At 38.3% G+C, this 20,540-nt stretch overlaps 2 protein-coding genes and 1 non-coding gene across 3 annotated transcripts; 1 reads left to right on the top strand and 2 right to left on the bottom strand.

The window, feature by feature from the left end:
- Positions 1 to 781: 781 nt before the first annotated feature.
- On the bottom strand, positions 782 to 1,914 carry LOC100685165 (keratin-associated protein 4-6-like). Its single transcript, XM_038546128.1, has one exon. It carries the CDS (start codon positions 1,872 to 1,874, stop codon positions 1,269 to 1,271), a length of 606 nt encoding a protein of 201 aa, XP_038402056.1. The 5' UTR covers positions 1,875 to 1,914; the 3' UTR covers positions 782 to 1,268.
- A 5,889-nt stretch (positions 1,915 to 7,803) lies between these two features.
- On the top strand, positions 7,804 to 7,910 carry LOC119873449. The gene has a single exon (XR_005365048.1). It is a non-coding gene; the product is annotated as a U6 spliceosomal RNA (small nuclear RNA).
- Positions 7,911 to 12,557: 4,647 nt separating this feature from the next.
- Positions 12,558 to 13,770, bottom strand: LOC490996 (keratin-associated protein 4-6). Its single transcript, XM_038546126.1, has one exon. The coding sequence runs from the start codon at positions 13,709 to 13,711 to the stop codon at positions 13,004 to 13,006; it is 708 nt and encodes a 235-aa protein (XP_038402054.1). The 5' UTR covers positions 13,712 to 13,770; the 3' UTR covers positions 12,558 to 13,003.
- Positions 13,771 to 20,540: the final 6,770 nt, after the last annotated feature.

Below are 20,540 nucleotides of genomic sequence, written 5' to 3'. Positions count from 1 at the left end.
AGATTGGCAGTTGCCAGAGGGGAGTGGGGTTAGAGGGTGGGCTGGGTGAAGATGGCCAAGAGATGTATACTTCCAGTTATAAAATAAATAAGTAATGGGTTGCAATGTTAGCATGATGTTAGTATAGTCAATACTATTGTATCACATGCTTGAAAGTTGCTAAAAGAGTAAATCTTAAAAGTTTTCATTACAAGAAAAAGAATTTTTATAACTTTCTATGGTGACAGTAACTAGACTTAGTGTGGTCATTCAAATGTAAAAATATCAAATTATTATGGTGTACACTTGAAACTAATATAATGTTATATGTCAATTATATCTCAGTAAAAATTAAAATTGAATAATAAATAGAGCTAAAGACATGAATTAAGTCTGTCCCAGTTTAGGATATTAAGACATATGCATGTACACATACACATATACATGTGCTGCTTTGTTCCAATATCCTAAATTATCTATATTTGATAAAGCACTTAGTCTCGAAGTGATTTCTTTTTTTGTTTTTTAAAAATATTTTATTATTTATTTATTCATGAGAGACACACAGAGAGAGGCAGAGACATAGGCAGAAGGAGAAGCAGGCTCCCTGCAGGGAGCCTAATGCGGGACTCGACCCCAGGATCCTGGGATCACGACTTGAGCCAAAGGTTGATGCTCAATCACTGAGCCACCCAGGTGCCCCTTGAAGTGGTTTCAACATGAGTTGTATCATCATGTAAATATAGTTGTCTAGTTATTGAGAAAAATGATCATGAAAACAATAGAGAACAAGGCCAGTGAATTTTTATGTGTAGAAAAGTTTATTAAAAGCAGAGAAGCAACAAGACATAAGAAATTCACTCCTTCAGAAAATACATAATTGGACCCCCAGGTCTTAGGGTATAACTGAACCTCAGATCAGAGAGTGTCAAATCAGTATGGCACAGGAGTTGCAGATAATCATTTTGTTAGGAAGGATAATCTAGAGCCCCAAAGTGATAAGGAAGAATGACAAATTTAGAGGAATGGGATAATTTTTTAGCTGATAGGTTACAAATTAATATACATATTTGGTGCCAATACTGAAAGGAAAAGATAATAATGGAAGGAGCTTAACATAAACCAGAATGTACTGAGTCAATGGGATGGTGGTGGGATCCCTGGAATCATGAGGCTCAACTGTTCAATGATGTTAACCAGACTCCATGTGTCCTAACACTCAGCGCAAAAGAAGGGTCTTTATCTGTGGGGCAGAGGTAAATGGAAATAGTGGTCACAGGACAGGGGGCTCAGCAGGAAGAGGAGGCACAGCACATGGGGCGGGGGCAGGTGGAGATGACACAGGTGGGGCGATAGCAGGTAGTGTGGCAGGAGACCCGGCCACAGACTGGGCGCAGGCAGCAGGAGGGGCAGCAGCAGGAGGGGCGGCAGCAGCTGGAGCCACAGGAGCTGGAGCCACAGCAGGAGGGGCGGCAGCAGCTAGAGATGCAGCAGCTGGGCCTGCAGCAGCTGGAGCCACAGCAGCTGGAACTGGAGCAGGAGGGGCGGCAGCAGCTAGAGATGCAGCAGCTGGGCCTGCAGCAGCTGGAGCCACAGCAGCTGGAACTGGAGCAGGAGGGGCGGCAGCAGCTGGACACACAGCAGCTGGGGCGGCAGCAGGTGGTCTGGCAACAGGTGGGGCGGCAGCAGCTAGAGATGCAGCAGCTGGGCCTGCAGCAGCTGGAGCCACAGCAGCTGGAACCGGAGCAGGAGGGGCGGCAGCAGCTGGACACACAGCAGCTGGGGCGGCAGCAGGTGGTCCTGCAGCAGGTGGTCTGGCAGCAGGAGGGGCGGCAGCAGGTCTCCTGGCCACAGCCCTGGTCAGAGCAGACCGATCCACAACAGGAGTTGACCATGGTGTCAGAGGGTGGGGGCTCTGGGTGGGTTTCCAGAAGAATGAAGTTCTCAAGTGTGATCTCCCCTGCCATCTGTCACTTTTATACCCTGCTGAGGGCCACTAGGACCATGGGCAGGACAACTCTTCTTGTTGTTTATCCTAATAGAAAATCATGTAGTTTTAGTAAATTAGATAATTATGTTTATCTGGTAAATATACCTATATATAGAAAAGGCTCCATTTCCTTCTCCTGTTGTATTGTGAGCTATCTGATTTGGTTAAAACCAAGTGAATCAGCTTCCATATTTTTTTCCTTGTCTGATGTGTCTTCCAAAGTACACTCTCCTATGACATTATTTCTTTGGATTTTACAAGTGTTAAATCCTCATTTATGTATTTAACTCCAGGATAATATGTTGAGAATGGATTTTATGTCAACTAAATCTTCTAGCCAAGAGGTTAACAAGTCATATGAAAGGCTGGTAGGAAAATAGGGTGAAAGAGCCATCTTGGGGGGCGGGGGCGGGCAATCACTTATGTTCAGTGGGGAATACTGTGATTCCTTTGGATTTTATGATGGTCAGTGAGGTATAAAAAATCCTAGCAAAGTACCTATCTCTTTTGTCTTATTGAATCTATTCGATTTGAAAGTTATAATGTAATGATTCACTACTTTTACACAGTAAAAAAACTCATTGGCATGAATAGGTTCTTTTAAAAATTATTAAATTATTATGAACATGTTCTTCAGAGAGGGTATCATAAAGGAGTGTTTTTTCTCTTATTTTGGTAGATGAATATACCCAATTGAATATGTGTGTTGAATATTTATATTCTGAGCTTTTGTCTCTCAAAAAGTTATGTTTGAGGTATTTTGCTTGATATAAATGAGATCTAAGGAGTTAAGCTTTAATTTGTGTCCTATAGGCACTTCAATAAGACAAAGAACACATATGTAGGGGTTTGGAAAGCATGTAGAACATTGTGTGATAAATAACAATTATGTATTTAAATGTATACACTTATGAAATATGAGATAATGCTAAAAATTACTATTTTTGAGTGCCTGTTGTGTGTCAGGAATTATCTGAGTCTTCTGTAATTGTTACCTTATTTATACTTCACAGGGGCTTCTAAGAGGTGGTCAGGATTTTTCTTAATTCTTCAGACATGAGGTAACTGAGGCTTAGATAGATTGAAATCATGTAGTCAATAAGGAAGATGGTTCTTTCCTAGAATATTCAAAGACTTATGAGGAGTAATAATCCCATGTCCTTCCTCATACTGTTTCATTTGTGTTAATGTGCTTTCTCCCTTGTCAATTTAACTAACTCTTGCTCATATATAAATGTCTAGTCTGGATATCAACTCATTTCTAATGTCTTTCTTGACATCTACCCCATTCAAAATGAATCTTTCTTTCCCTTTTGCTCCAAGATACCTGTGATATAAGGTATCACACTCTAACATAATTGGCTTATATCTTTTTTCCTCCAGTCCTTCTATATACTCCATGAGGCCAGACTGTCTTATTCATATATACAAACATGGTGCCTAGCAATTACTCTGAATGAATGTTAATTAAATGAATGTGGGATTTATTGAAAACATAGTGCATTTACTCACCCTTTATCATACTATAGATAATATATATGGATGGAGAAAAGAAAAAAGAATATTCAGACAATGGTGATATGATTGAATGGGGGTTTATTTTTGGCCTCTGATGGAGTAAATGACTTGTTCGGATGGTATGTGTAGGAGGGTAAAGAAAAATAATAGTCTACTGCTAAAATGATATTCTTGAATTTATGCAAAGAAAGTAGATACTGTATCATCACATAATTGGGATAAAGGTGGGAGAGAATAGGCTTTTAAAATATTATTTGCCTGGCGGTGGGTAGAGTGACAGGAAGCAGGAAGAAAGTTTAGAAAGTGGTTGTAGGCTAGGGATGAGAGAGGAATGCATGTCTAGGTTGGTGGCAATGGGAGCAGTAAGGATAGTGATGCAATAGCACTTCAAAGAGAGTCAACCAAGATCACTTACAAAATGGGCAGGAGAGGTAACAGGAGATCTTGTTGTTAGAGAGGACTCATAATTTAATATTTTTTCAATTGTATACAAATACATTTTGCAATTAAATTCTGATAGTAAAAAGATAATTATTTGTAATAAAAAATGTATTTTAAAATATCACCAGAAACAAAGTAAAAAGACAAATGACTGCAAAAAACCTTGTAATTTATACCAAAGAGTCAATGACTTTAATATATAAAACACTTCTAAAATTAGACTGGAGAAGAAGAAAACCTAATGGAAAAATAAGATGCACATCTTTCTTCATCATATAAAGATGTCCAGTCTCCCACATAGGAATAGAAATGAAGTTATACAGGATACCACTTCTCACCTATGAGACTGTGAAAAACTCATAATTTGACTACATTCTTTAATAGTGAGATTATGTGGAAATAGTCATGCTCATATCTTTCCTATGAAGATTTGACAATAATTAGTGGCATTATTCTTTGACTCTGCTATCCCAATTTTATAAATTAACCAAGGTACTCAGACAAAATTATGAAAAGATGTTATGCAAAATTATTCATGGCAGTGCTATTTGTAAATACAACAACAAGAGCTAGACACAACCTAGGTGTCCTTCAGTAGGATAGTGGTGAATAAGCTATGGTACATCCCCATGATGGAGTTCTATTCAGCTATAAAAAGGAATAAGGAATATCTCTATATGCCACTATGAAGTAATCACCAGGATATATTATTAAAAGATGATAAAACAGATGGAATAAAGTGCCTATAGTGTTCTACAATGTGTCAAAACAAATAAAGGAGGGATGTGGGTGTGGGATGGGCTAGATGGGTGATGGGGATTAAGGAGGGCACTTGTTATGATTAGCACTGAGTATTATATGTAAGTGATGAATCACTAAATTGTACTCCTGAAACTAATATTATACTATATGTTAATTGACTAGAATTTAAATGAAAATTTGGAAAAATAAAGACACTATGATGGATAGAAAAAAATAAGGGAATACGTATAGGAAATATATTTGCTTATATTACATTAAATTTTTAAATACTGGAAGTATAGAGAAAGAGGAGAGAAAACAAAACTAAAAAGGGACTTACATTTCCTGCTGAGAAGGAATCGTAGGGACTGGATTTATCCTTTCGCCTGAAGCAACTAAAAAAACAGACAAATGAAACGATGGCTTTTAGACATTGGTAGTCAAGTCAAAACACTGTTGCCTTAGAGAGGGGAAACAAATGAGGAGATCGCTAGAGTTGCCTCAGTTTATTTCTTGAAGAGAGTTTCTGGGGATGCAGCTCTGGGAGAGAGGACCAGGTAGAGCCTGGTGGTCCTCCTGACTTGAGGAGACAGAGCCAGGATGAAGGTAAGGTCAAGAAAGCTGCAATTCACATGGTAGAGTACCAGAAGAAAAAAAAGAACTGCACAGAGAACCCCAGAGATCTGCAGGAAGTCCACCTGCATCTTCAGCTGAGTACTTATAAGTGCATATGCATGAAGAAACTACCCAAGGGCAGAAAAAGAGACCCTCTGCCCCACTCTACCTTGATAAAAGACAAAGGGAACAATCCTTGGAGGTGACACAAGGCCTGAAACAGTACATGGTCCCATGAACCAGAGTGAAAAACCTTGTAATTCATGGGTCATTGGTTAGAGTATTTAGAATAATATTGCCTCAGGAGTGGGACACACTTTTCCTTAGAATAAAAGCTGTTCTGATCCTCACACAGCTTATAAGCAAGTTTTGAAAGGCTCAAACTGTTAAATCAACCTAATTGCATCCCAGAACAATCAATTAATTGGATTCCATCAAAATAAAAAAATTCTTTTCAGAAGAGAATGTTTAGGCAGTAACCTCTTTGATATTGGTTATAACAGCTTTTTTTCCCATAGATTTGTCTCCTGAGGCAAGGGAAACAAAAGCAACTATGGAACTATTGAGATTACATCAAAATAAAAAGCTTGTGCACGGTGAAGGAAATAATCAACAAAACTAAAAAGCAATTTCCTGGATAGGAGAAGATATTTGCAAATGATAATGTCTGATATAGAATTGGTATCCAAAATATATGAAGAGCTTATAAAACTCAACACCCAAAAAGCAAATAAACTAATTAAAATGGGCAGAGGATATGAACAGATATTTCTCCAAAGAAGACAGCCAACAGACACATGAAAAGGTGTTCATTATTACTTACCATCAGGGAAATGCAAGTCAAAATTATAATGAGAGAACACCTCACTCACATCTGTCAGAATGGCTACCATCAACAACAGAAGAAACAACAGGTGTTGGTGAGGAAGGAGAGAAAGGGGAAGGCTCCCATGTTATTGATGGGAATGCAAACTGGTGTATCCATTGTGGAAAACTCTATGGAGTTTCCTTAAAAAGTTAAAAATAGAATTACTCTACCACCAAGTAATCGCATTACTGGGTATTTCCCCAAAAATACTAAAACATTAATTCAAAGTGATACATGCACCCCTATGTTTATAGCAGTGCTATTGACAGTAGCCAAAATATGGTAGCAGCCCAAGTGTACATTGATAAATGAACGGATAAAGCAGATGTGGTATATATCTCCAATGGAAAAGTATTCAGCCACAAAAAAGAATGAAACCTTGCCATTGGCAATGACATGGATGGAGCTCAAGAGTTTAATGCTAAGTGAAATAAGTCATCAGAGAAAAACGAATACCATGTGATTTCACTCATAACTGGAATTTAAGAAGCAAAACAAATAAGCAAAGGGAAGAAAAAGAGGGAGAGAGAAACCAATAAAAAAAATAGACTCTTAATTATAGAGAACAAACTGATGGTTACCAGAGGGTAGAGGATGGATGAAATAGGTGAAGAGGATTAAGGAATGCACTTGTTGTGATGAGCACAGGATGGTGTATAGAATTTTAAATCACTATTGTATACCTGAAGCTAATATAACACTATGTTAACCACCTGGAATTAAAATAATAACTTTAAAAAAGATACAGTTTAGGAAATTAAAGGTAAGCCACGCACTGGAGAAAATGCTTAACAGAACATATATCCCACAAGGGATTTGTATGCAGAACATATAAAGAACTGTTACCACTCAGAAATAAGAAGTAAAACAACTCGACAAAAAATGAGCAAAAGGTTTGAATAGACCCTTACCAGAGAAAATATGTAGATGGAAAGTCAACCAATGAAAAGATGTTTAACATCATTAATCCGTAGGAAAATTCCCCTTAAAACCATAATAAGATTAACACCATATATACTCTAGAGTGGTTGACATTAACAAGACTGACCTTATGGAGTATTGGTGATGATATGAAGCCATTGGAACTTTCATACAATGAAGGAACATAAAATGTCACACTTTGTAAAAACAGTTTGATGTTTTTTAAAAGAGTTAAAGATATATCTACTATATGACTTAGCCATTCCACCCCAAAGTATTTAGCTGAGATAAAAAAAAATCATAAGAACAAAGAGGGAGGCAGAGAAACATACAAACAAACAAACAAACAAACAAACAAAAAAAGACTTAACTATAGAGAACAGATAGTTACCAGAGAAGAGGTGGTAGGTGGATGGGTGAAATAAGTGAAGGGGATTAAGAGTACACTTATCTTGATGAGCACTGAGTAATATATGGAATTGCTGAGTTACGTATTATATACCTGATGCTGATACAATACTGTATGTTAACTACACTGGAATTAAAATTTTAAAAATAAAGATAAAACGTTACGTCACTATAAAGATTTGTTCACAAATATTCATGGAGACTTTATTTGAATCCAAAAAGTCTGAGAACAACCCACATGTTCACCAACAGGTCGGTAGATAAACAAATGTCATGTCTCTATACTATGAAAATCTTCTCAGTCATAAAAAGAAATGAACTAGTGCTCACTTGGGTAGCACATATACTAAAATTGGAACAGCACAAAGAAGATTAGTGTGGCTCCTGTGCAAGGATGACACGCAAATTCATGAAGCGTTTCATATTTTTGAAAGAGCACACACTCACATGCATGGGAGAGAGATGGACACAGAGGAATGGACTAAAGTAAAATATGAACTTGGAAAATACAAAAAAAATAAACTGAAAAAAAAAAGACATGAACTAGTATACACACAACATGAATTTCAATATTATTATGCTGAATGAAAAGCCAGGCAAGATAGAGTACACAATGGTAGTATTCCATAAAATTCTAGAAAATGGAAACAAATTTATGGTGACAGTGGATTGGTAGTTGCCTGGGAACAGGGGATGGGAAGAAATTACAATGTGGGTGATAGATGTTCATTACTTTGATGGTGGTATTGATTTAATCAGTAAAAACTCATGACATGGTTTACCATATAAATATATATTTTCTAGTTGTGAATGTTAAAAAGCTAAAAGAAAGTGATTTAGTAGTAATGAACATCCACATATTTCAATTCATGGTCTCATATACTGTATCCTCCGGAAAGGAACTGGAGCTCCTTGGAGAAATGGTTGATTAGAAGTCTGGGGAAGGAAATGTACAGACAAGTCTGCAATATCCGGTTATATGAAAAACCAAGGAATTTTCAAAGATTACTAGATTCATGTTGAAAGGACTTGGAGGCCAACTTGAAATTGCTTATTTGAGCATCAATGGAGGGATATGAGCTTCAATGGATTGTTTCACAATCAAGTGTATTAAAATCCATGAGTTCATATTAATGCAAATTAAAAAAAAACTTATCACCCTTGGAGGATGCAAACTGGTAAATAAAAGGAAAGAATAAAACATATATTTTGCTTTTCCTGTATATACTATTCCTCTGGATTACTAAATGCTGATGAGGAGAAGTTTTGCCTTATGGAATTATCCCAGCTAATAAGTGGCAGGCAGAGGAATAATAGAATTGCAATATCATGATTTTGCTATGCCTAAATGAAATAATAGTTCTAGGCAATGATCATCAATAGCTGATAACATCAAAAAAGGGGAAACAACTGGACACTATGAGCCTCTTGATGGAAAAGCACATCACAATCTATGAAGCAGTCTTTGGGTCCTACAGATCTTTTGGGATATAGTCTCCCATTGAGCTCAGTTCAGGGCCAGATGGATTCCCAGGGGAATTCTATCAAACGTTTATAAAAGAAACCATACCTATTCTACTAAAGCTGTTCGGAAAGATAGAAAGAGATGGAATACTTCCAAACTCATTCTATGAGTCCAGCATCACCTTAATTCCAAAACCAGACAAAGTCCCCACCAAAAAGGAGAATTACAGACCAATATCCCTGATGAATACAGAGGCAAACATTCTCAACAAGATACTAGCCAATAGGATCCAACAATACATGAAGAAGATTATTCAAAAAAAAAAAAAAAAGATTATTCACCATGACCAAGTGGGATTTATCCCTGGGATGCAAGGCTACTTCAACACTTGTAAAACAATCAATGTGATTCATCATATCAGCAAGAGAAAAAACAAGATCCATATGATCCTCTCAACAGATGCAGAGAAAGCATTGAACAAAATACAGCATCCATTCCTGATTAAAACTCTTCAGAGTGTCGGGATAGAAAGAACATTCCTCAGCATCTTAAAAGCCATCTACGAAAAGCCCACAGCAAATATCATTCTCAATGGGGAAACACTAGGAGCCTTTTCCCTAAGATCAGGAACACGAAAGGGAAGTCCACTCTCACCACTGCTAATCAATATAGTACTAGAAGTCCTAGCTCAGCAATCAGGCAACAATAAACATATTTCTTTATGAAAGAAATAAAAGGCATTCAAATTGGCAAAAAAGAAGTCAAACCCTTCCTCTTTGCAGATGACATGATACTCTACATAGAAAACCCAAAAGACTCCACCCCAAGATTGCTAGAACTCATACAGCAATTTGGCAGTGTGGCAGGATACAAAATCAATGCCCAGATTTCAGGGCATTTCTATACACTAACAATAACACTGAGAAGAAAGAGAAATTAAGGAGTCAATCCCATTTACAATTGCACCCAAAAGCATAAGATACCTAGGAATAAACCTAACCAAAGAGGTAAGGGATCTCTACCCTAAAAACTACAGAACACTTCTGAAAGAAATTGAGGAAGACACAAAGAGATGGAAAAAGATTCCAGGCTCATGGATTGGAAGAACTAATATTGTGAAAATGTCAATGCTACCCAGGGCAATTTACACATTTAATGCAATCCCTATCAAAATACCATGGACTTTCTTCAGAGAGTTGGAACAAATTATTTTAAGATTTGTGTGGAATCAGAAAAGACCCCGAATAGCCAGGGGGATTTTAAAAAAGAAAACCATAGCTGGGAGCATCACAATGCCGGATTTCAGGTTGTACTGCAAAGCTGTGGTCCTCAAGACAGTGTGGTACTGGCACAAAAACAGACACATAGATCAATGGAACAGAATAGAGAATCCAGAAGTGGACCCTCAACTTTATGGTCAGCTAATATTCGGCAAAGCAGGAAAGACTATCCACTGGAAAAAAAAAAAGACAGTCTCTTCAATAAATGGTGCTGGGAAAATTGGACAGCCACATGCAGAAGAATGAAACTAGACCATTTTCTTACACCATACACAAAGATAAACTCAAAATGGATGAAAGATCTATATGTGAGACAAGACTCCATCAAAATCCTAAAGGAGAACACAGACAACACCCTTTTTGAACTGGCCACAGCAACTTCTTGCAAGATACATCCATGAAGGCAAGAGAAACAAAAGCAAAAATGAATTATTGGGACTTCATCAAGATAAGAGGCTCTGCACAGCAAAAGATACAGTCAACAAAACTAAAAGACAACCTACAGAATGGGAGAAGATATTTGCAAATGACATATCAGATAAAGGGCTAGTTTCCAAGATCTATAAAGAACTTATTAAACTCAACAGAAAAGAAACAAACAATCCACTCATGAAATGGGCAAAAGACATGAACAGAAATCTCACAGAGGAAGACATAGACATGGCCAACAAGCACATGAGAAAATGCTCCACATCGCTGGCCATCAGGGAAATACAAATCAAAACCACAATGAGACACCACCTCACACCAGTGAGAATGGTGAAAATTAACAAGACAGGAAACAACAAATGTTGGAGAGGATGTGGAGAAAGGGGGACCCTCTTGCACTGTTGGTGGGAATGTGAACTGGTGCAGCCACTCTGGAAAACTGAGGAACTGAGGTTCCTCGAAGTGTTTAAAAAATAGACCTGCCCTACGACCCAGCAATTGCACTGCTGGGGATTTACCCCAAAGATACAGATGCAGTGAAACGCCGGGACACCTGCAACCCTGATGTTTATAGCAGCAATGTCCACAATAGCCAAACTTTGGAAGGAGCCTCGGTGTCCATTGAAAGATGAATGGATAAAGAAAATGTGGTTTATGTATACAATGGAATATTACTCAGCCATTAGAAACGACAAATACCCACCATTTGCTTCAATGTGAGTAGAACTGGAGGGTATTATGCTGAGTGAAATAAGTCAATCAGAGAAGGACAAACATTATATGGTCTCATTCATTTGGGGAATATAAAAAATAGTGAAAGGGAATAAAGGGGAAAGGAGAGAAAATGAGTGGGAAATATCAGAGAGGCAGACAGAACATGAGAGACTCCTAACTCTGGGAAACGAACAAGGAGTGGTGGAAAGGGAGGTGGGTGGGGGTGGGGGTGACTGGGTGACGGGCACTGAGGGGGCACTTGATGGGATGAGCACTGGGTGTTATGCTATATGTTGGCAAATTGAACTCCAATAAAAAATAAAATAAAATAAAATATTAAAAAAAAACAAGCTCAGCCATTCTCTGGGTGAGTTGTGTAACTTAATTGTAGTTATTGGTCTATGACAAAGAGAGGTGGGAGAAAGTAGTGAGGGGAGCTTGTGTTATTTGTCTTTCAAGACTGAAGTTCTGCATCATCCTTAAGAATGGAGGTGGCGCTATATGACAAGAAAGAAATTGGATCACTTCTGCAAGCACAGAGTGTTTAAGGGAATTTAGGGGACTCAAGATCTACAAGTGCACCACTTCAGATGTCGCCATCTCATATCTCAGGGTCCCTGTCTCTCCAGTTAGGGCCCAGATCTTAGCATGGCTAGGTTGAATGATCGATCACCTCTGGAGCTCTGCTCCTCCCCTGATGAAGTCCTAGCCTTGGTCCTCAGCTCTATTTGCCCTCTATGAGAGTCAATTTATATGTTGCCAGTGAAACCTTTGGCTTTTAGAGCTGTCCTTTAAACTCTGATTTATGACCCTTAGCTTTTCATTATGTTTTCCCAAATCATCAGTTGTTCCCAGCTACATTCAATTTTATTTTCCTTATAACTACTATTAGCTGCTTTCACAGATACATAATATGGAAAAAAATGCCCCAGGGAGCGTTAATTGCTTGCAGGTTTTCCAAAAAAGATTTTTTCTGATTTTGATATGTGGATTCCCAAGAATATCTGTTTTATCTAAGAACTCAAGAGACTGCCAGTGAAACTGAAGCTATGACTAAGGTGGACTCTCCCTCTATTGTAAAATTGACAAAACCATTTTGTCTGTCCATGTGTAGGTAAAATATAGTTGTCCAGACTGTATTGAAAATCTTAAAGAAGAGTACTGTCACACTGAATTTTCATACAGGAAAGTGGTGGTTTATTTTGACATAGAGTTATAACATAGGACAATTTGGAGAATAAGAATTATAAAAAAGAATCCATTGGACAATTAAGAGAGAGGCTATAAATATCTGTAATGTAGAAATACTGAAATTAAACTTTAGCTCCTTGAACTTGATGAGTTGGTGCCCCACAGTTAAGGAGAATTTAGGAAGAATTAGTCAATACAACAGTTGGTATATTGTAAGGAAATTCATACTTGAATGAAAGGGAAAGATCCAGAAGTAGAATTTGGACTGAGGCCAGAATATGCTTACAGAGTCAGTGGGACAGTGATGGGCTCGTTGGAATCGTGAGACCCAACTCAGTGGAGCATTACTAACCCCACTTCATGTGTCCTAATGGTGAGCACCAAAAAGAGTCTATGTCTGTGGGGCAGAGGTAAACAGAGGTGGTGGTCACAGGGCAGGGGGCTCAGCAGCAAGAGGAGGCACAGCACATGGGACGGGGGCAGGTGGAGATGACACAGGTGGGGCGATAGCAGGTAGTGTGGCAGGAGACCCGGCCACAGACTGGGCGCAGGCAGCAGGAGGGGCAGCAGGAGGGGCGGCAGCAGCTAGAGCCACAGGAGCTGGAGCCACAGCAGCTGGAACTGGAGCAGGAGGGGCGGCAGCAGCTGGACACACAGCAGCTGGGGCGGCAGCAGGTGGTCCTGCAGCAGGTGGTCTGGCAGCAGGTGGGGCGGCAGCAGCTAGAGATGCAGCAGCTGGGCCTGCAGCAGCTGGAGCCACAGTAGCTGGAACTAGAGCAGGAGGGGCGGCAGCAGCTGGACACACAGCAGCTGGGGCGGCAGCAGGTGGTCCTGCAGCAGGTGGTCTGGCAGCAGGAGGGGCGGCAGCAGCTAGAGATGCAGCAGCTGGGCCTGCAGCAGCTGGAGCCACAGCAGCTGGAACTAGAGCAGGAGGGGCGGCAGCAGCTGGACACACAGCAGCTGGGGCGGCAGCAGGTGGTCCTGCAGCAGGTGGTCTGGCAGCAGGAGGGGCGGCAGCAGCTAGAGATGCAGCAGCTGGGCCTGCAGCAGCTGGAGCCACAGCCGCTGGAACCACAGCATGTGGGACGGCAGCAGGTCTCTTGGCCACAGCTCTGGTCAGAGCAGACGGAGCCACAACAGGAGTTGACCATGGTGTCAGTGAAAGGAGTTGGGTTCCACAGGTGGATTTGAGTGGGTTTCCACTAGGGTGGTTTCTTGACTTTGAATGTTTCCTTACCTCTGTCCCCTTTTATACTCTGCTGAGTAGTTGATGTTACTATGAGCAACATTCTTGTTGTTTTTCCTACCAGGAAACAATTAGTGTTACTAATAATCGTGTTTATCAGGTTAAATATGCCAATATCTAAGTAAAGCATAATTTACCCTTTTCTGCAGTGTTAAGATTCATTGAACCACTTTTGAATTTTTCTCTAATGTATCTTCTAAATTGGAGCTGTCACATGATATTCAGTTACTGGGTTTTTCCATGTGTCCCACTTTTGTGTACTACTCCATGATCATATTTTATTTTATTTTAATTCCATTATAGTTAATATACAGTATCATATTAGTTTCAGGTGTACAATGTAGCAATTCAACAATTCCATACATCACCCAGTACTCATCAAGGCAGTGCACTCCTTAATCCCCATCACCTATTTCACCCAGTGATGAGTCTTTCCTCCTATTTCCTTTTTTGTAAAAAAAAAAAAAAAAAAAAAAAGTATCGTATTTATTTGACAGGGAAGAGAGAGAGAGAAAGCAGGGGGAGTGGCAGAGGGAGAGGGAGAAGCAGGACCCTGGGATCATGACCTGAGCCAAAGGCAGATGCATAACTGACTGAGCCACCAAGGCACCCCTCCTATTTCCTTATCAGCACTCCACCTGACAGTAGCATGCATTTTTCTACTTTGACAAAAAAAGAGAAAGAGTTTGACATTGTGATAACCATCCTCAAAATATGATCATGGATTTCATTCTTTTTTTCCATAATCGTATTTTTAGGATGGCTATCTCAGTGCCAACTCTCTCTCTTTTTTTGTCAAAGTAGGAAAATGCATGCTACTGTCAGGTGAAGTGCTGATAAGGAAATAGAAGGATTCATCACTGGGGTTACTTGTGTACAATGGATGGGGAGGACTGGACTGTGTTTCCTGGATGATTGCAGAGTTAGGGGGCACAAAAGGCATTCCAAACTCATTGTAATGACTGTGCCTCAAGATATAGCTTTGACTCATTCTTTTTCAATGAAAGAACCATTTTCAGAAATGATTTTTTTCCTTCAGGAACCTTCTCCACATATAGTATGCTAAAGATGAATGGGTTTGACCTTTCTTTTGGCTGGCCAACATATGTAATAGATTCTGCATTACATGGAAGGTTTTATTTAAAGCATCTGTTTCTTGTGCTCTTTCAATAATTCAAATTCAAGTCATTCTGCTTAAGAAGATGTAAACAGATAAGTCTTGCTGTTTGTATAGGCACTTAAATATAGTATATTGAAAGGCAAGATTCTGGAAAATATTCAAAGCATCAAAGAATTGGTGTCCAAATAAGCATTATGTATTTAAGATTCATGTACTTACAATGAAAAGCGAGGTATTGCAGAGGTTCTCACCTCTGTAATACCTGTTTTGAGTTTGTGAGTGCTTGCCATGTGCCAAATAGTCTGCTGAATGCTTTGTAATTACTGTGTTGATTTTTTCCCTCAAAAAGCACATGAGGTACTTACTATTCTTGAACAGTTCACATAGAGGTGTATTCGGTTGCTAAATCCTATGAAGTGCATACCTTTGATTGTACTGTTACATCTCCTTAGAAAGTTCATCCTCCCACATCAACTCAGCAATTCTTTATTCTCTAAGTTCCAGCCCAGATGGCTCCCTCCTCCCTTATGTTTTCCTTGACATTTCTTCTTCTTTTTTTAAAGCCTCATCTCTACTCCTTTAGATTTTTTTTAATTTTTTTTTTTATTTATTCATGATAGTCACACACACAGAGAGAGAGAGAGGCAGAGACACAGGCAGAGGGAGAAGCAGGCTCCATGCACTGGGAGCCCGACGTGGGATTCGATCCCGGGTCTCCAGGATCGCGCCCTGGGCCAAAGGCAGGCGCCAAACTGCTGCGCCACCCAGGGATCCCTACTCCTTTAGATTTGATATCACATTGTGAAACACTCAAACTCTGCACATCTACTGTGACCTGAATGTGATTGTCTCCAGCTGGATGGAGACACCTGAAGTAAACATTTGAAACTTACAGTATTTTCATCATGCATGGGATAGAGCATATCACCAGGGGCTTTTTAAAAAAATAATTTCTGGGAATCACCTTTTAAATTTAAATGTTGTTTCACAATTATGCAAATTATTTATGGTTCCAAAGTAAATTCTACAAAGTGAGGCATATTTAAGGAAGTCTTGCTATTTCTATTCCTTCTGTCCCCCACAGAGAATCATTTTTATATCTAAGGTTTTCCCTTTCATTGCTTTTAAAAATATAAGTGTGTTTGCATTTGCATAGCGTGTCTCCTTTGTTTCTTAGATAATGATTTTACACTAGATATAATTTGCTTCAACTTGCTTTGCTTCACTTAACAATTTATACCAGAGTTATGTTATTTCACAGTAGTATAGTTCAGGTATTCTTCATTTCATTTTCAGCCACAAAATGTCCTATTCTGTTGCCATAATATGCTTTAGTTAGTCAGCCCCCTATTGATGGACATTTGGGTTGTTTTCAGACTTTCACTATTAAAATAATATCGTGCACTTGAAAACAAGAAGTATATTTTTTATCTTGGGGATTGTGAATTTGATGCATATCTATAAGATCTACCTTATGTGTAGTTATTTCATATTATTATTAATTTTTTTCACAGGTTCTGTAAGTACAATGTGTTAGTCTTTAATTTTGGCTTGTGTATTTTTATTCTTGCATCACCTTCTGTTTCTGAAGTTTAGCTTTGTAGCTGTATTTTCACTGTAGCCTTTACCATAATAAAGTGTACCACTTTGTGTCCTGTAAAGTCTTTCAGCATAAATCTAATCTGTTTGGTGTAAAAATTGTGACTTCTGCTTTCTTTTATTTACATTTTCTATGATATGTCTTTATTCTTTTTTTATAAATTTATTTTTTATTGGTGTTCAATTTGCCAACATATAGAATAACACCCAGTGCTCATCCCGTCAAGTGCCCACCTCAGTGCCCATCACCCAGTCACCCCCACCCCCCGCCCACCTCCCCTTCCATCACCCCTAGTTTGTTTCCCAGAGTTAGGAGTCTTTCATGTTCTGTCTCCCTTTCTGTCTTTATTCTTTTACTTTTAACCTTCTGGAACATGTTGTTTTATAGTATCTATTGTATACAGCAGTGTTGGGGTTTTTATATTTTAGCCAATCTGAAAATACTTTTCTTTTTATAGGTGGGTTGAGCCTATTACATGTACTGATATGATCAATATGTTTGGCTTTAGGTATGTAGTTTTTATTATATATGTAGTTTGGTTTTTTTTAAAGATTTATTTATTTATTCATTAGAGACACACACACAGAGAGGCAGAGACATAGGCAGAGAGAGAAACAGGCTCCTTGCAGGGAGCCCAATGTAGGACTCAATCCCAGATCCCAGGATCACGCCCTGAGCCAAAGGCAGACACTCAACTGCTAAGCCACCCAGGCATCCCTATATATGTAGTTTGGTGTATATATATATGTATATTTTATACATATATATGAGATATATACATATATATATCTCATAGGGAATAGTGATGAATAATATATAATGAAGACTGACATACAACATATAGTGAGTTATGCATATGTAATATATATGTTAAATACCTACATCTTTACCTCTATTTTTCTGTCTTTATGTATAATCCTTCATTGCTTTATTCTCTCTTTCTCACTACATCTTTGATATTTAGGAAGGTTTATATTTTGTACTAACAGCTACCTTTAAATAAACATTCATATATGATACTTCACGAGACTGATTTTCTGGCAACTGTCACTTGATTCCCTATTTTATGGAATATTGAAATTCCTTAGTTACTTCTTCATTCCCCACTGCTTCAACATCAGATCTTTTAATACTTGTAGGCAATTAGCAAAATTTTTCTACTTTATTCTCTTTCCTTTTCCTCTGTTTTTTTTGTAAATTGTACTATATCTACGTGGTCAATGTGTAGTCATCACATACCATACTGCCTCTTGCCTGTTCATCATTCATTCTTAGATCTACAGATAATAATAATGTATTTCTTATGTATATTCAGCCCATAATATATTTATATATCTCCTTCTGCTAGTCCTTATGTAGATGTCCCTCCAATATCTTTAGTCATCTTGGTTGTTTGAAGCTCATTCACTAATAAATTCTTTAGGATAGCCCACAAGGAGAATATTCCCTGAGGTCTCTCATGTTCACAGTAATTTATTTGTGGCATGGAGTTTGGTTTGGCTGGATATAAAATTCTGGAATCACATTTTCTTTCCTTGAATGTCTCAAGAATGTTACTTTACTTTTTTCTGACATGAAGTGTCACCATTAAAAAGTGTGAACAGTGTCCTGTTTCCTTTCCTTTTAACTGACATGAATATTTTGCCTAGATATTCAAATGATTTTTTCTTTTTCTTTAAAATTCAGTTGTTTTATATTATCATGATATAATGTAATATATTATATATTATACATGTTATTTCTCAGTTTTTATTTGTTTTTTAAATAAATTTATATTTTATTTGTGTTCAGTTTGTCAACATACAGAATAACACCCAGTGCTCATCCCGTCAAGTGCCCACCTCAGTACTCGCCACCCAGTCACCCCCACTCCCCGCCCACCTCCCCTTCCACCACCCCTAGTTCGTTTCCCAGAGTTAGGAGTCTCTCATGTTCTGTCTCCCTTTCTGATATTTCCCACTTATTTTTTCACCTTTCCCCTTTATTCCCTTTCACTATTTTTTATATTCCCCAAATGAATGAGACCATATAATGTTTGTCCTTCTCCAATTGACTTATTTCACTCAGCATAATACCCTCCAGTTCCACCCACATCGAAGTAAATGGTGGGTATTTGTCGTTTCTAATGGCTGAGTAATATTCCACTGTATACATAAACCACAACTTCTTTATGCATTCATCTTTTGATGGACCACCATGGGCTGATTTTTCCAGGTGTTTATAACTGTCCCTTTATTTGAATTATGGTTCTTAGTATGTTTCATTGATTAGTTTTTCCCTTTGAGATATCTATTACATATACTCTCTACCTATTTTCTATGTCACTTTTTCCTGCAGAACCCTTTTATATCTTTCTTTGTTTCTTTTTTTAAGATTGTTCTAGCAATTCTGGGTTCTTTGCTGCTAAGCATCTACTAAAAAAGTATTCTAAGATTTTTGATTGGGGTGCATTGAATTTTTAGATAGACTGCAGGAGAACTGACATTTTAACCACATTAAACCTCCTTCCAATCCAGAGACATAGCATATATCTCCATTTATCTAGACCTTCTCTAATTTCTCTGTAAAGTTTTGCAGCTGTAGGGGCAGAACTCTTTCACGTTTTTGTCACTTTTTTCTTCAGCATCTTCTGTTTTTGGTGCTTTTGAAAACTGCACTGCTTTTATTTATTTTTTAATATCTTTTTTTTATTGGTGTTCAATTTACCAACATACAGAATAACCCTCAGTGCCCATCACCCAATCACTCCCACCCCCCGCCCTCCTCCCCTTCTACCACCCCTAGTTCGTTTCCCAGAGTTAGCAGTCTTTACATTATGTCTCCCTTTCTGATATTTCCCACACATTTCTTCTCCCTTCCCTTATATTCCCTTTCACTATTATTTATATTCCCCACATGAATGAGAACATATAATGTTTGTCCTTCTCCGACTGAATTACATAATTTTTGATAGTATAGAAAATACAATTAATAAATAAAATTAATTTATACTGATATAAATCTCAAGTCCTTGTCAAGTTCGCTTACTAGTTTTAGGAGTTGTAGTGTAGGAGCCCAGGATTCTGTTAGTTTCTACCCCAAGTGAGTAACTGACAACTTAGCTCCATTCTGTTCCTCATCAGTGAACATGTCCCTCTACCTCCCTTTCCTAACTCAGCAACTTTAGTGTGGCTCTAGGGTTGAAGGGTGGGGTACATCATTAGTAAAACTGAACTTCTGGGAACCATGTCCCTATTTATATCATAGATACTTTAATCTAAAGAGGGGCTTCAAAGCTCAGTCTTACACAAGTTAAAGCACAGAGAAAAAAATACTGTGTAGAAACCTGAGTGGACAAATGTATAGAAAAATACTTAAAAGTAAATACTTCAACTCTACTAGAATATCTGCTCCATTACTGTAGAGAACTTTCTCTGTATTGGTCTCTGCCATTTCTTCAGTACCTTTAACAGTGCCTCCCATTTAGTAAATGTTCAGTAAATACTATTTGGATGAATGTTTGAAGAAATTGGCATTTGGGAGAGTCAATGAAAGAAGACCCACTTTACAGTGAAAACACTGGCTCCCCATTTCCCCATGGAAGCAATTGATAGAAACTTAGGAATACTCTCTTATCTGGTCATGCAGTCTGCAGTTTGCACCAGTTTCCACCAAATGCATCATCTTATCAAGGGCATGCTTTACTTATCCAGGCTACTTGCCTGTCCCTTGAATGCATGAAGATCTGAAACTTCTCTATCAAAAGAAAAAAAATGAGACATGACTGAGGTCCTATTGCAAATAGAGTCAGAATTAGTGCACATTTGATTTGCTACAAGGATGACACCAGTGTCATTGAGTACAAGTCTGAATACAAACTTGCAGACTGTGCTGAACAATACATTGCATAGATACAGTGGCTGGTGTGATGCATGAAACATATATTGTGTTCTTTATATACCTACAGTCTTCCAAACTTCTAGTTTTCACTTTTTTGTTTCTTTTCCAAGAACGGGTTCATAGTGTTAGGTGATT

The sequence above is a fragment of the Canis lupus genome, chromosome 9, assembly GCF_011100685.1.
Source record: "Canis lupus familiaris isolate Mischka breed German Shepherd chromosome 9, alternate assembly UU_Cfam_GSD_1.0, whole genome shotgun sequence".
Lineage (NCBI taxonomy): Eukaryota > Metazoa > Chordata > Mammalia > Carnivora > Canidae > Canis > Canis lupus.
This window is presented reverse-complemented; position numbering and strand designations above follow the sequence as displayed.